This window comes from Protopterus annectens, chromosome 1.part0 (assembly GCF_019279795.1).
Source record: "Protopterus annectens isolate FY-2018-M chromosome 1.part0, PAN1.0, whole genome shotgun sequence".
NCBI classification, from domain to species: domain Eukaryota; kingdom Metazoa; phylum Chordata; order Ceratodontiformes; family Protopteridae; genus Protopterus; species Protopterus annectens.
The window spans coordinates 1,872,795,528-1,872,812,480 of record NC_056725.1 but is presented as its reverse complement, the minus strand read 5'-3'; the positions used below and the strand labels follow the sequence as shown (position 1 = coordinate 1,872,812,480).

General features: G+C 42.3%; 2 protein-coding genes across 3 annotated transcripts in view; one reads left to right on the top strand and one right to left on the bottom strand.

Moving 5' to 3' along the window:
- Positions 1-16,953, top strand: part of NIPBL (NIPBL cohesin loading factor) — a 4,951,262-nt gene that overhangs the window by 2,847,129 nt on the left and 2,087,180 nt on the right. The window lies entirely within an intron of this gene.
- Positions 1-16,953, bottom strand: part of IST1 (IST1 factor associated with ESCRT-III) — a 1,439,276-nt gene that overhangs the window by 16,632 nt on the left and 1,405,691 nt on the right. For both annotated transcript variants that reach the window (XM_044069956.1, XM_044069957.1), the window contains exon 6: positions 16,767-16,812. In XM_044069956.1, the coding sequence (XP_043925891.1) occupies positions 16,767-16,812 (46 nt within the window). The remainder of the gene's footprint in view (positions 1-16,766; positions 16,813-16,953) is intronic.

Here is a 16,953-nt window from a genome sequence, read left to right as displayed (position 1 = left end):
TGTCTTTGCCTAAGAAGGGCAAAATCGACTGAAGTGTGACCATCCGAAATCTTGTCTTTTTCACCTACTTGTTGAGTCTGCTGAGGTCCAATATTGGTCTCCAATCTCCCGTCTTTTTGGGAACCAAAAAGAACCTTGAGTAGATTCCGGGCTCTGAATGGTCTGTTGGAACTGGCTGAATGGCCCTTTTTTGTAGAAGCTTTGATACTTTTAATTTTGCAATTTCCCTTAGACCGGGTGGAACGTCTGGAAGGGAATTTTTGTGAGGGAAGGGACTTTCCTCGAAAGGAATCTTGTAACCCTCGGATATGATCGACTGTACCCATTTGTCTTGCGAAAGGGAAAGCCGGGCTTCTGGGTACAGCGATAATCTTCCTCCGACTGCCTCCAAGGGTGGACAGTCGGGCAACACCTCAGGGATGCTGGAAGGGCTTGTCAGAGAGAGGCTCTCTGCTGCCCTGGTTCTGCGGACCCCCTCTGCCCCTAGGGCGGCGTCTATTGTTATTACCCCCTCTGCCTCTAGGGGTAAACTGACCACATGTGTCTGGTGTGACTCTCTGAGATTTTCGGAACCACATCTTTCCCCCCTTCTGTCCTTTGGGGCAAGGCCTAGAAGGGGTGGAAAAACGGACTCCTACGGCAGAAAGAGTCTTGCCGTCTTGCTCACACCTGGTCAACGTATCCTTCACCTGAGGAACAAACAATGATGTCCCATCGAAGGGAGAGTTTGTGAAGGACGCCTTAAAGGGGTCTGCAAAATTACAGAGCCGCATCCAGGACTGACGTCTAAGAGCCACTCCTGTCCCTGCAGCTCTACTCGCTCCATCTGCTGCATAAGAAATTAGCCGCATGGAGGAGTTGGTTATGGAGTTAAGGATTCCTAGCTGAGAAGCAATCTTCTCCTGAGCCCCTGCAGCTGAAGGATCCTGTACTACTTCACCTATTTCTTTAAGGATGTCCCTTTGAAGTCTGGTGAAGTGACATAAATAATTCAGCGAACGCATGGCAAAGGTCGCTGAGGAAAACATCCGCTTACCATACCTGTCCATGGTCCTAGAATCCTTGTTAAGAGGATGGACTGGTACGGAAGGATCTGCAAGTTCCTTCTTGGTGGCGGCCGCCACCACCATGGCATCAACAGGGACACCTTTTGTAAGAAATTGTTTCTCGGAAGGGGCTGTAATAAATTTAGAAGGCCTCCTGGGAACTGGTTCCACGGAATCAGGAGATGCCCACGCCTTCCGAGCTATCACCTCCATGAGGGGGTCAAAAGGCGGAGACACCCAGGAGGTGGAGGGTCGAGATCCAAAAGCCTCTAGGTATACCGACTCATCCTCGGAGGGATTAATGGAGGGCCAGTTTCCCCTCTGTTTTAGGAGTTCTAGAATGTCTGAAAAAGAGACATCCTCAGAGGGGGATCTTGGGGATCCCTCCGACTCATCTAAGTCGGTATCTGAAGTTGTAGACTCAGGGGAGTCTAGGTGCTTCCTCTTACAGGTCCTCTTACGCGGAGGATCTCCCGACGGATCAGGAGAATCCTCGGAAGAGGGGGTTCTTCCCAGTGGGGAAACCTGAGGCGATGGATCTCTCGGTCCGGGAGCAAGAGAGTGGGAAGAGACATCTACAGGCACCATAGAGGGAGGAGCTAAGGGAATAGACTGCTGACTGAGCCCGGGGGCCAGCACACTCCTCATCACCTGGAAGGCTCCCCCTCCCAGGGAGATCCGAGAGACCCCGCTCCGAAGAAACGGGGGCTCCCGGGCCCACCGAAAGGGAAGGCTCTGAGGCAGATGTCGGAGCCGAGCTCACCAAGGCCGAAGCCCCGAGGGGGAGAGCAGGGTCGGACAAGGGTCCGATACCACTCGCCCCCTCGAAGCAGACCAGGGAAGCCCGACCACCGGATCCCTCCAAGGAAGGTCTCAAGGAGGAGATAAGTAGAAGCTGAAGGGGCAGAAAGGGGTGGTATCTGCCCCGCAGCCATAGCAGTGACTATTCCAATAGACTCCGGCTCCGAGCTCTGGAGGAGAGTCGAAGGAGGAATTTGAAGAGGGTGTGGACTAGTAGTCATCTGTTGAGACGGACTATGAAGCATCTGGGCTAGTGCCTGTGATTTTAACAATCTGCTTACCACTCTCTCCAAAGCATGGTCTGAGAGCCTGGAAGACCTAGATGATCGGCTCCGATGGCTCCATTCTGAAAGAAGAGGAGAGGTCGGAGCCGAGTATAGGCTCCAAAGAGGGAGACCTGGACCTCTTCCTCGACTAAGCCATCGGAGCCGATGAACCCTCGGCTCCAGAAGGAGCCGACAACTTATCGGCTCCACGCCTGGTCAAAGATGTGTCGGCTCCAGTCGGAGCCGACACAGGCAAGGAAATAATGGTATCGGAGCCGGCTGGCGCTGATACCGAACCCTTCGATACATGGTCGGAGCCGACACCAATGTATCAGTCAAAGTATCGGCACCGATAGCCACCGGTGCCGAAGATTTAGTCAGAATGACATCGGCTCCAGCCGGAGCCGATCTCGACTCCAAAGGAGTCGGAGCCATGGCCGGAGGCTTAGTAACAGAAGCCTGGGCCTTGGAGGTCTTAGAGGGCTGACCCAAAGCAGACCTGGCCGGGGAGCCCTCTGGTTTAAGTAGTCCTCTTAAAATTAATTTATTTCTCCTTTCCTGCAGGACTCTCTGGCTGAAAGAGTGACAAATAGCACAGGAGTCCTGCAGGTGGAGAGGTCCCAGGCAATAGATACAAGAAGTGTGACCGTCTGTCAGAGACATCTTCTGACAGCACGAGTCACACTTCTTGAAGCCTGAGACCCTCGGTTCTTTGGACATAGTGAGAACACAAAAACACACTACTCACACAGTCCCAGATTCAGAAAAATTAACTTAAAAAGGGAGAAAAATATACTCACACACATGCCCTGACAGGAAGGGATGGGAGAGGATTGAAGGCCCGACTAAGTAAAAACAAGTAGGGAAACAGTAAACTAGGAGCTAGAGACCCTAAAACTATCTAAAAGTGACAAATACACTAAAATATGTGAGAAAAAAGAGGGATGGGGTGACTAATATTTGAATAACAATTCACTTACCAAGAGCTGGTAAAAGGAGTACCTCATCAGCAAACGAGAACTGGGTATTTACCTCCTTGCATCATGGGATATGGGGCTGCCTCGAGCTGGTAAAAGTGACTCTCGAGCTTAGCAAGTGCCGAGTCGGAGCCGAGGATCGGCTCCGAACCCATCCAGCAAGAATGAAGGCGAGATTGACAACTTAACATCTGGTAGTTTAAGGCCTGGACTTCAAAATTTACAATTTTTCCGATTTTGTTTTTACTAATACACTGGTAGAATTACTAGCGAAAGGACTTTCTTTCGTACCTTCTAGGAGGGTGGACTTGGCTAGAACTATAATAGACTTGAAAATGTTTGTTAGAAAACAAAATTTACAGTTACTAATGGGTAATCTTAACAAGGGACAAGGGTGATTTTTTCGTATCTAGTACTTATAATCCCACTCTATACTCCTCGCTGGACCTTTCTGAACAGATGTGCGACCTCGACATACTTCACTTGTTGAACCGACCTATGTCCAAGCAAACAACCAAATTTAACATTAGCAAGGAAGAGAGGTCCTAATTAGACCTACTATGTAACTCTCCTGTCAGGGTAATGCAACCTGACAAGGGGGGTGGGTTGGTAGTAATGAATGAAGAGGACTACAACAGAAGAATGGAGGACATCTTAGTTTCAGAGACATATATGGAAGTGTCGAGAAAAAAATTGAATACTGGTTTATCCAGAGTATCTTCATATTTCAATGATATGTTTATCAATAATGTGATAGATCTAGACTTATTCAATTTCATGTCTTTACCAGCCCCAAGGATCACTGTTATATTTGGGTCACCCAAAATCCATAAAAACCTAGTGGAACCCCCCCCCCCCCATGCGACCACTAGTCAGTGCCAGGGGTAGTATCACCTAGACACAATTTTGAAAAAAATACGTGGCGAGTGAACCCCAAATATCCAAAGACTCGTGTTCCTTTTTGTCTAGTGTTAATAAAGTACCATACAGTGTAGATAGTCATTTCTTGACCATAGATGTGAAGGATTTGTTCTCTTCCATTCCTCGTGCAGTGGCTTTGGAATGGATCCTGGCCATGATGATAACCAAGCAGGCTCCAACTGAGGAGATTAATTTAGTCAGCGAACTGTTAGATATTTTTTTGTCTTGTAACTATGTGACATTTAATAAAAGGTATTTTTTACAACTGATAAGTGTACCGATGGGGTCCCCTTGCGGTGCCAGTGTGGCAAACTTAGTCATGGCCTATTGGGAAAGGGAGAATGTGTTAGCAAACTCCTTCGTTCAAGATAAGGTGTTGATGTACACACTTTTTTTGGACGATATATTTATCATCCTTAAGGGAGACGAGGAGGTAGCTAATTCACTCCTGGAGTTTTTCAATTCTTCCACTGAGTTTCTTAGGTTCACTTCTTGTTTTACTTCGGACAAGATAGCATATTTAGATGTAGATTTGGTGAAAGACAGGGACAATGATCGTCTTATAGCCAATAAACGTGTGGTGTGTATTCCACGTTTCGAGTGATTTTATGCAATTCAACTGACTTGTCCTATTACCGGAGGGCTACTGGAGGGTTTCCGCTTGTTCTTGCTTTTCACAGTTTTTCCAATTTACAGTTTGTTTTGAGAGAAGAATTGTTGTTAAGCAGAATTTTTTAATTGTGAATCATTTGGAATAGTAATAATTAGCAGTGTGTGAAGAGTCAGTCCTTCTACACAGGCAAAACTGAACGAAAATTAAAAAGGATATATGAACACTGCTATGATATGCATAACAAAAAAGAAACTAATGGTCTCTATAAGCACTCATAAGAATGTACTAAACCAAGGTTTACATTCTTGTATTGGAAGGAGAGAAAAAAAGAAGCAGGTGGGGGGGGGGGCGATGGGAAGAAAAGGTAGAGTATAGGGAGTTATGGTGGCAAATAATTTTACAAGCCACCACCCCACCTGGTTTAAATGAAAATGTATCCCTGGCCCCTGTACTAAGGATGAGAGCAGCCAAACTATGACGTTATTTTTAAACAAAGTTATTTTTATTTAAACTTATGCAAAATCTGAAGTTCTGTGGACCACATGGTTGTTTTTTTAACTGAAAGTGTGATTAAAACTTTGATCACCAGAGGGAGTCTGATAATTATAAAACTGCCTTTCAGCTGTTCTTCATGCAGAAAGCTTTTAGTCAAACTATGTTATTTTAGTTTACATTTTAGTACATTTTATATATCCTGAAGTGTTTTAAAAGATTTTGACTTGAATATTTATTTTTTTTACTAAAATGTTTATATATATATATATTTTTTTTTTTTTTTAAGTAAATGTTTTACATTGTTTCAGAAATTTCACAAGGTCATGAATATTCATGAATTTTATGGTAATTAACTTTTCTAATTTTTTTTTTTAACTTCCTGTTTAATTTTACTGGTTAACCTGTGTTTTAGAAGGGTATAAAAATATTATTGTAATTGCCCATCCACATCTGATGAAGTCTTGGTAGAAATGAAAAAGCGTTTGTTTTAAAGTGTACGAGTTTATGCAAGTTCTATTTTATATTAAAACTGCTTCACCTGGAACTGCTCTGCTGGTGGTATCTTTCCTGAGTACCTTGGACTTGGTTTTAGTGAAACTTTGGTACTTTTTGCCATTTTTTGTGGAACTTTTAAGTTTGCAAGAGCAAATTTAAAACCTGTTCTTGATTTTGGGCCTTTGTTCCCACATTATTTTGGAATTGTAGGTTCATGGTTACATACTACACCTACTGACCTGTGAGGGTGACAAAAAGCCTAGCCTTACATTCCCATAATAGGTAGCCCTAGTATTTTTCATACAAATAAAACAGAAATTGGTTGAACAGAACAGGGGTGTTAAACTGGGGGTAAATTTGCGATTACCCATCCATTTATCCAAATTACATTTGAACAGAATAAGAAAATTATTTTGCTTTATGTGGAGTGGAAGACTTTTACATAGAAATGGTATTCTCTGTGATACAAACCTATCCCTCCAATATGTTCTATTTATTTTTTCAAAACCGGACTTGTGAATATGTAATTGGTCTGAAAGAATAGTCTATTGAAGCTTATACACAAGGTAGAGGTTGCCTCTCAGTACCTTGTATGATACTAAAGAGGGATAAGGCTTTGAGAAGGTCTGCACTGTTTTTACGATTTATGCCCTTGATTTTTTTTTTTTTTTAGGGAGAAAACTTTGTGAACACTCCAGTTGTGACAAGTGTTTGGTAGGTACATACAGAAAAAGGCATTATACTCAAAGATCAGCCCAATAACTGCAAAGTACAGCAGAAAAATTATATCCATGGATTTGGGCACAATACCTTTGGATATAAGCTGCGCAATGAAAAAAGATGTCCTTAGAATAGTACATATGTGGTGACCACAGGACAGTTCATTGCTGATATAGGCTCCCAGATTGCTAACTACAGGATTAATTTTCAGACGTGTTGTCAATGTGATGCAAGGGGAGACATGCTTGCTGAAGGATTACAATTATGCACTCCTTAGCATTTAGTTTTAGTTCATGGTTATGACACCAGCTATTTGTTTGGGACAGGCCCTCTTACGGGATCTAGGAGTCCTCCAGGGAGTTTATGACGACACCAAGTTTGCAGTCATCTGCAGACTTGGTCAGCCACAAACCCTTAACATTAACTTTGACCTCCAAGAAATAAATGTCAAGAAGGAGTGGCCAAGGACTAAGCCCTGTGGTACACCACTAGTGACAGGTCTTTTGGAGGAGGTGCAGCCTCCATCTTTACTTCTTGGGTTTTATTTTCGAGTCAATTTGCTATCCATTTAGATGGGAGAGTTTATCTATAAAACCAGAGTGTGGAATGGTACTGAATACCTTTGTGTAGTCTAGACATGTGGTGTACAGTGTTTTTTCATCATCCATTGCTTTAGTAACTTTTTTTGCAGAAGTTGACCAGGTTAAGTAGCCAGGACTGCCGATGATCAATCCAAACTGTGCTGGGTCAAGATTCACTAGGTTATTGAAATCCTTGTTTATTAATTTAATAATGATCCTTTTCTTAGCCTTACAGATGAGACTGGTCTGGCTTATGGTCTGTAATAACGCAAGACCACTAAAGCCACAACTTTGTGCAAAGGAATAAATGTTACTGTCCTCTAGTCATCTGTCATGAAGCCTGTTTTGAGGATGATATTGAATAGCTTCTGTAGTGGATCAGGCAAGTAATGTTTCAGGCTGCCTAGAAGGCATCCTAGTATGTTATCTGGCCCCACAGATGTCGTGTCCTTGGCCCTAGATAATGACAAACAAGTTTTTAGGGAGATCTGTAACATGAGAATATTGGAGAGGAGATGGGGTGGAGAAGTCTGAGCTAAATTTGTCCCCAAGTAGATTGGGTACGTCCTCAGGATTTGAGTATGTGATATGATGTACTATCAGCACTGTACAGTGCTGGTCATTACTGTGGACATTTTAACATAATTAAATAAGGCTTTATAATTATCCTTCGCTTGGGTGGCTATTTTTTAACCTCTTATCTGGCTTTGGCTGAGCTTATCAGGGGGGTCCAGGGTTCCTTGCAAGAGTGTTTTTGGCATCTTGCAAATTAGATTTTCTTGAGTATGTTTAGCATATTTGTTCTTTTATTATAGAACCTGTTTATATTTGGGTTCAAGACCACTGTATTTGTTGGACGAGGGGGGGTGGGGCAGATGCGTCTATAGAGCCTTTTACACATGCATAACATATGGCACTAAAGGATTTCCTGATAAGCAGTGGGGTCATCAAGATGGAAGGGAGTTTTGAATTTGGCCAGGTCATCAGTTAGTTTTAGTAGATTAGCTTTTGCATAATCTCAGATTACCAAGATACTAGAAACTGCTTCCAGCTTCATGAATGAGACTGACTTGTAGTCTGATTTGACCAGAGAGGAAATTACAATTAGTGGATAACAAAGCTGCCCCATACTGGGAAGCATTAAAACCAGGAATTTATCAACAGTAGTAGGGTACAGACTAATTACTGCATGGAGTTTGAACTGAAGTCCAGAAATCTCCAGGCATACATGTTTGAGTATATGCAATTCTCTAATATTACTTGTACAGAATTCTTGTGCTAAGAGGTTGAGAGATATGTAGCTTCATTAGTTTTTCCTTACATTTACTTAGAACGGTACTAGTGAACCAGTGTTCAGTGACTTGTAGAAAGCTAAATCAGAATACTTCTGATATTTTGGTGACTACACTTCATGAGCAGTTGAAGGAAGTGTGTGTGTCTAGTGTTAATGAGGCAGGACATGCATAGTACACTGCAATGCTTTGATGTACTGAAATGAATTTAAAAGCATCAAGTCATGCATGCCTGGTTCACCTTTTGCTATGTGAAACATGGTATGATTTTGAGCTTCACAGGCTAAAGTGAAATGGGAGGAGGCTAGAGAGCAAAACTGGCACTACACTTATTGGAGAACATGCTTGTTCTTGATTACTATTAGGCATTTCAATCAAAGTTTAATAGCAAATAAACCAGATTTACTTTCCTGTTGGATTTCTGTAGCAGCCAAAAGCCCTGTTGTTCTTTTCCAAATAATCACTAAGCTTACTGATACTTTGATTTTGTGCGATTTAGCAGCCAGAGATTTGATGTCAAAATTAGCCTCCATTAGTTGCACTGTTAGCATTAGTGTGCTTAATGGGGTTACAGTAGTTCAGCTTTGCATGCAAAGTCTTGTTGCTGATCTGAGTTTGAGACACTTGTCTACTTCTAATGTGCTCAGCCACCTGTTGGCTGGTCCCACGTCTGACCAGACTTCTTAAAATATTGTTGGGAAGTGCTGAGTCCAGTTCTTCTCTCAATTGTTTCCTTGTTACTTGAGGAAGAAGATGTCTCTGTTACTGTGAAGGAGACCTGGGTTACTCCAATTCTCAAAAGAACAGAATTAGATAATGACTACTTGGATAATTATCAACCAATATTGATTGAATTCACCCTTTGTAAAGTTTTGACGAAGGTGGTCAGCACGCAGTTAGGTTTATATTTACAAGATAATGGAATATGTGATCCTTTGCAGTTTAGTTTTGGATCTACACACAGTACTGAGACTGTTCTCAAAGTTAATTTCCTTGTGGTGAGAAATCAAATATGTTACTCTATTTTGGTACTTTAAATCTCTCTTCAGCATCTGACATGGTGGACCAGTGAAATTTTATTATATTGTTTTAATAAATTAATGGCATCTTTGATGTAGTATACCAGTGATTTGCTTCTAATCTTACTGGTCAGACTTCTCTGGGTACCATTGGGAGTTAACTCATCTTTCCCTACCCTTTAACATGTGGGATGTTGCAGGGATGATTACCATGTATATACCTTCTCTTGGAGATATTATTCAAAGTGATGGTTGAAATAACATTCTTATGCTAATACACAACTCTATCTCTCCTTCGGTCAAGAATATGTCAATAAACTTGTCTTGGATTTGGAATGCATTCATAAATGGACGATAACTAATCACCTCAAGCTCAATAACAGCAAAATGACTACTATGAGCATTCTTACCACCATACATAATTCTTTGGCTCAATTACTGTCCTACTTGTTATTTATAGTGGTGCAAGCCAGAGTTTGTTTCTAAAGTACATAATATTGGTGGAATAACTTGACAACAGGCTTTCTTTTAAGGATGCAGATTTACCCACTGTGGTATATGCACTGGTCTTGGAATGCTTGGACTGCTCTAATGTTCTTTACTTAGGCCTTCCGGATACTGAAATTGCCAAACTGCAGCTGGTACAATTTTTTTCTGCCTGGTTATTAACTAGGGTACTAGATAACATCACATCACAACATTTCTACAAGCAACCGGACTGGCTCCATATTACATCTCATTACATAAAACATTTCAGCTTTGGTTAATTTAGCCCTTCATGATTTAGGACCATCTTACTTAAAGGAACTGCTTAACTGGTACTGACCTATGTGCACGTTGTGTTCAAGTTTGGGAATACTGGAGATTCCCAGGGCCCTTCTGGACTCTTCTGAGGCTCGGTCTTTTGAGTATCAGGGGCCCTGCATGTGGAATCTCTTGCTTGAGCAACTTAGATAGATCCGAACACTTGATGGATTCAAATGTTTGCTAAATGTATTTTTTGATTTAGTTTAGGATATTTAGCAGTTTGTGTTTTGATCTTATTATTTGATGGCTTTAATGCCTGCTCATAATTTAATTTATTTGATTATGGTTTGGATACTTAGTTGTCTATTGTTATTAATTTGAAACAGTGCTTAGGTTTAAAGACTTGAATAAACTTGACCTAGAAAATTAAGGTGAAGGACAACCGAGGAATGTAAAATGAAAATAGAATAGAGTATTTTTTTTTCTGTCTATTCATTAAGGAATATGAATTTTGATAGGCAGGGGGGCAAAAGATGGGTAGATGAGTGTATAAGGAAAAAGATTAAATATTATTAAATGATGATATCAATCAATTGGCATATATTTCAATGGATCACCGAGTATTCTTGTACTATCTTACGGACAGGTCATTTGAGAAGGAATTCTGTGGTAGAGTATTACGTTGCCTAAGCAAATCCATTTCTTTTGACCTCAAGAACTTCAGCATGCCATGCCTGTCAAGAAAGTACAGTTGTGTACACCTACCATAAATGTAGATGTTAAGAGTGTATTCACTGTTGCAGTCATTACATTTGGGTTATCTGCTTGCAGTAGCCCTCAGTTGGCCTGATTAACAAAGTCTTGGTCCTGCATCGGTTGCTGTCCCTTATTAATTGACGTCAGGTCGTCAACGGTATAAAACATGCAGCCGACGCCATTACATCACTTTTTCTTGCCCCAGATGTCAGGTGCCCCCCCTAATGGGAAGCAATTAAATCTTTAAATACAAGGATATACCTCCAACAAAAAAGCAAATACACCAAAAAGCTTTTAGAGCATAGTAAGTGAGAGTAGAGGTATAGCCAAAAGAAGAAAGGGGGCTGGAGGGAGGGTAACCAGGACTGCAACAGTGAATACACTCGAACATCTCGAACCTCTACATTTATAAGTGTACACAACTGTCCTATGTTCTTCGTGTTTCACTGTTGCAGTCATTACATTTGGGTAGATTCCCAAAGCTAAGGTTGGGAGGAGGAATTTAAAAAGAATTAGGACCAGCTATAAGGCCCTGTAAGACTGCAGTGGCAAAACCAGCTTTGGATTTAGAGAAAATTGGCAAATGATAATGTTTGGTGAAAGTATGCACAGAACTCCAGGTAGCAGCTTCTAGGATGTCACTAGTAGGGACGCCCCCGAGAAAGGCTGTAGAGGTACATGGCAGCCCTGGTTGAATGGGGTCTGATGCCCTGTGGGATAGGTTTTCCATGGTGCTTATAGCAGAAATGAATGCAGTGGCCTATCCATTTTGAAATGGTTTGTTTTGAAATAGCCTTCCCCTCTGTCCCTGCAGCAAATGCCACCAACAGTTGTTCAGATTTCCTTTGACGTTTAGTCCTGTCCAAGTAGAATCTAAGCTGTCTGTGCATATCTAAAAAGAGTGCAGTATCCGTTCCCCTTTGTTCTGTGGTTTAGGAAAGAAGGTAGGCAAATGGATGGACTGATTAAGAGCCACACTGGATACCACCTTGGGCATGAAGGAGGGATTGGTTCTGAGGGACACCCTGTCCACATGAAAGATGATGAAAGGTTCCACTGCCATAAGGGCCAGTAATTCAGATACCCTTCTTGCAGAAGTGATTGCTAAAAGGAAAGCTGTTTTCCATAAAAGGAATTTTAAATCTGCAGTAGCAGCTGGCTTGAAAGGAGGAAGAGTTGAGTTTCTCCAAGACAAAGTAAAGATCCCAGGCTGGAGTTTGGGCTCGCCTGGGTGGCCTTAAATTTCTGGCCCCTCTGAGGAACTGCTTGAGCTGTGGGTGAGAGTAGAGGGGAGGCTCTGTGCTATAAAGAGCAGAGGTAAATTGGGCACTGCCGCATTCATTCCTTGAGACTGGTTTCAGGCACAGAATCTTTTCCATTTTGCAGCATAAGATTTTTTAGTACTAGGCCTCCTTGTCTCTAAAATGATATCCATCACTGATTTACTGAGGGATGGTGAAGAAGAGATTAGGTAATTCGCCAGGCTGCTAGGTTCAGGGTTTGCAGCCGAGGGTGCAGGATCTGGTTTTCCTGCTGAGACAACAGGGAATGAATCTGAGGCAGGTGCCATGGAGCCAAGCATGACACACTGCGCAACAGTGGGTATCAGTGTTGGCGAGGCCAGTCTGGTGCAATTAAAATCATCCTTGGCTTGTCCTGTTTGATCTTCAGTAGTATCTTGGAGAGCAGAGGCAGAGGAGGAAAGGCATAAACTGACAGGTTCTTCCAGCTGAGGGATAGGGCATCCACTTTCCAAGCTAGCTTGTGGGGAAATCCTTGTGCAAAATTTGTCCAGTTGATGGTTCTGGGGGGAGGCAAACAGGTCTATATCTGGGCTTCCCCAGTTGCTTGTCAACATGTTCAAAATCATTGGTTCCAGTTTTCACTCGTGTGGGTTCATGAGGTTTCTGCTTAGTCCGTCTACCAGTGTATTTAGTTTTCCTGACAGGAATTGAGCTTGTGGATTTACTTGGTAGCTCAAGGCTGTGTTCTGCAATGCCATTGCGAGTCTGCAGAGGGGATAAGAATGTGTACCCCCCTACTTATTTATGTACCACATGACAGTGGTGTTGTCCGTCTTTACCATTAGTTGTCCTGGAAGAATGCGGTCCTTGAAGGCTGCCAGAGCATTCTGTACAGCTAACATTTCCTTTTGATTGATGTGCAAGTGCATTTGACTTGGGCTCCATTTGCCCTGAATGCACTTCCCTGCCAGGTGAGGCCCCCATGCATAGTCTGATGCGTCTGTTAAGATTTGGGCGGCAGGGGGTAATGTGAATGGTAGTCCCCTGTTTTGGTGGCAGGCCTCTGCCCACCAAAGGAACTCTAGGCGTAGACAAGGTATGATAGGAATCCTTGCTTCTAGATCCTGTGAATGTTGACACCATAGGCTTTTGAGATACCATTGTAGTTTCCTCATATGCATCCTTGCATATGGAATTAGAAGAATGCAGGAGGCCATGAACCCCAAGGCTTGCAGTATTTGCCTTGCAGATAGCTGTTTTTTGTGGCCACTTGTTTGAAGTAAGTTGTCAAATGAATCCATTTCTCTGGCGTGAGGAAGGCCATCTGGGAAGTTGTGTTCAAGCTTGCTCCCAGGAATATAATTTGTTGGCAGGGTACCAGGTGGGATTTCTTTTTGGTTATGGTGAACCCCAGACAAGTCAGTACCCTTTGAACAAAGGCCAGATGATTCAAAAGAATATCCTTGCTTTCTGCCTGAATTAGACAATTGTCCAGGTATGGGTATATTTGAATATTTCTTCGCCTGCAAAATGCAATGACGGGAGCTAGGCACTTTGTGAATACCCTGGGCGCAGTAGATAAGCCAAAGGGCAGTGCAGAGAACTTCTGCAAGACTCCCTGATAGGCATGTACAGGTATGTTTCTTTTAAGTCTAGTGTTGCCAACCATGCATCCTTGCCTAGCATGGGAAGCAGCTGGTGAAAAAAAATCAGCATTTTGAATTTTGGAATCACCAGAAAGGTGTTTAGAATAGAAAGGTCCAGGATAGGATGGCATGTATTGCCTTTTCCGGGTACCAGGAAAAGTCTCAAATAGAACCCTTGTCCCTTTTCCGCTTCTGGTACCAACTGAATAGCCCCCATGTTTAAGAGAGAGTACGTACCTGATTTTGGGCCTCTGCCCACTGATTTGGGGGTAGATCTGGCCACCCGCTTGGTGGTGTTAACATTTGGAAATGAAATCTGTATCCTTGGGACACTATTTAAAACCCATTTGTTCTGGGTAATGAGTTCTCAGTTTTTGGCCTGCAGACCAATCTTTCCGCCTAAAGGAGTATTCAGTTGGGAAATGCTTGGAAGTTTTAAAAGCAATCATTGAGACAGTGTTCCATAGGGGGGAGTCTTACTACTCCTACGTTTGGGTGCGGAAACCCCCACTGCCTAGTCTTGTGTGCCCCTTGGGACTGAAACCTAGGGTTTCTGCTGTGTCTGGGTTTGGCTTGAGAAGACCTGGAAGGGGCTGGAAAGGACCAGTTTTTAGAGGGCCAGTGCCTACTAAATCTAGGAGGCTGAACTTGTAAGAAATATTTAACAGTTTGCATAGATTTAGCTTTATCTTCCATCTTTTTAAGAACTTCCTCAGCCTTGTTGCCAAACAGGCGGTCCTGATTTAAGGGAGCATCCAACAATTTAGCTTTAACATGATCAGGCAAACCTTGCTCCTTAAGCCAAGCATGCCTTCTGAGCACAGACCCAATAACAGCAGCCCTGCAAGAGGCCTCTAATGAATCAAATCCACATTGCAAAGTATGTTTTTCAACCTGTTCAGCACAATGCATTAAATCCTGTAATTCTTTATTTTCAGCACAGTCAGGAATTAACATAATTTTCTGTTTAAGCAATCCAATAACATGTTGTTGATACTTTAACATATAAAACTGGCAGTTTAAAGCCCTAATGGCCAAGGTTGCAGAAGTGTAAACTTTCTTACCCCATCTATCCAGCGCCCTGGAGTCTCTATCAGAGGGGGTAGAGATTTTTAGCAGTAGAAGCCTTAATGCCCTTGGGTCCCTGTGAAATAGTCTCTGGATCCGCAATAGGATTTTTAAAAAGGAACGTGTGAGAATCAGGAATCCTGTAATATCTGTCAGGTTTTCTGGGAGCAGGAGGCAAATAATCAGGGGCCAAACTAGATTCTGAAAAGGCATCATCAACAATGTCTAGTACAGGAGGTATAGCTAAAGGCCTATGCTGACGCAGGAGTAAGAAATCCCCAAGCCTCTTTTTTGAATCAGAAAAATCCTGGCTTTCCCAGTGGAAATGCTCCCTTAGAGTATGTAAGGTCTCACCAAAAGAAAAATCCTCTGGAGAGGAAGCAGAGGGAATACAGTCCTCTGCATCAGAATCCTCATAAGTAGATAAGGACAAATCCAGATCATCAGAAGATTCAGAAAAATCAGAATCCTGTTCAGAAGATTCATACACAACTTCAGTCCTAGGTCTCTTAGAAGGGGAGGTTGGCTTCTCCTGATTAGAGTTATAAGATCTTCAGCCATTCTTATTTGTTTTTTAGGCACAGAGGCCTGAACATGCGGCCTGGGCATCGTTTTCTTAGGCATGGTTCGAGATTTTGGCCTAAATGAAGAAGGAGGCGTCGGTTTAATATGCAAGTCCGTAGGCCTGAATACACCCTCAGAAGCCGGTGCCTGCACAGCGGCTCCGGACCCATCCAAGGTAGAGACATCCGTAGGTTCCACAGCTGAAGCATCTCGTGGCATACCGGACTCCGAATGGGTCTCAGTAGAGGCCTGCGAGTCAGAAGTAGCGGGTATCAGGGGCTGTGAAAGCGCCTCACTGAGTACCGGCGAATCGGCGACTGGCTTAGGAGAAGCGTTTTCGGCAGCTTTGGATCTCGGCGGCCTCTGTCTTTATCTTTGCATTTTTTCAAAATCCCGATAGTCGGATGGCTAACCAACGACATTTCTGGATAATTAAACCGAGAACCGAAATATTTTGAAGCAAAAATATACCAACGACGGATAGTGCGCTGATTAAATAAAGCACAAAACCGACAGCAAGGTACGTCGTGGTCAGGGCCTAGGCAAGGAATACAGTACAAATGAAAATCTTTGTGAGGCATTTGCTTTCCACAAGTAATGCAATTATTAACTTTTACTGACATCGGTAAGGAGCAAGAAAAAGTTTCCCCAATGGGGTACTTAGCTTTAGTGAAGACTTAAGTTCTGAAACTCAAACGAAAATTTCAGGAGTCGGACGACCAGCACTTGTTAACTGCTTTAGGCACCGCACGGCAAGAAAGACTGATGTAATCGCATCACCTGCATTATACCCCTGACGACTCAACATCATGGAAGATGGGAAAGCAACCGACGCAGGACCCAAGACTTTGTTAATCAGGCCGATTGAGGGCTAGTGCAAGCAAATTCTCATTAATTACTTCAGTAAAGCTGTCTATCGGTCTTATCCTCAGCTGCCCCCTTCTTCTTTTGCCTTTGTTGTGAGAATACTTTCCTGTAAAACTGTTGTTTGCTTGTTAACTTGGTTCTAAGCAATAAAATCTGTTTTTGTAAAATAAATAAATGAAAATAAACCTCTTTTCTTATCCTACTCTAAACTTTGCCTTTGCTTAAATTCTTTTGTCTACAATTATGATGTTAAATAAACATTAATTTGTTTGTTCTTGTAAACATCTATAAGTATTTGACTTGGTTCTTATATTTAAATTGTTTTCAGTTAATTTGTTTCTCTTATATGCTGTACTAGTTATCACTTTTAAATATATTTTAATATTGCATTTCTGTCTGGAGCTTTTCTCCTCGGGCCTCTATTGATAACAGTCTAGCTTGGCCCAATGGACTTTCCCGGTTAACAAACTGAAATAAATAAATAAGATCAACAGTAAACAAGCACAATAAAGCAACATATTGAAAAATATAATAGCAATACAACCAGAGCAAGTAAAAGGGTTACAATCAAGAAGTATAAGGGAGTGCCAGTAATTTACCGTCAATCACTTTGACTCCATTAAACAACTATTAAAAGATGGTACTTACCAGACATATGAGGGGGGAGATTTTTACCAGGTCTTAGATCATCAATCTAAGAAACAAATAGAATAATCAAGCCTCTGTAATGTGCATGTTAAAAATTCCAAATAATGCACAATGTATTTACTTTAATTATTCATCGCTATACGCTGTCCACTGAAACCTTACAGATTAAAGACATTACAGTAACCAA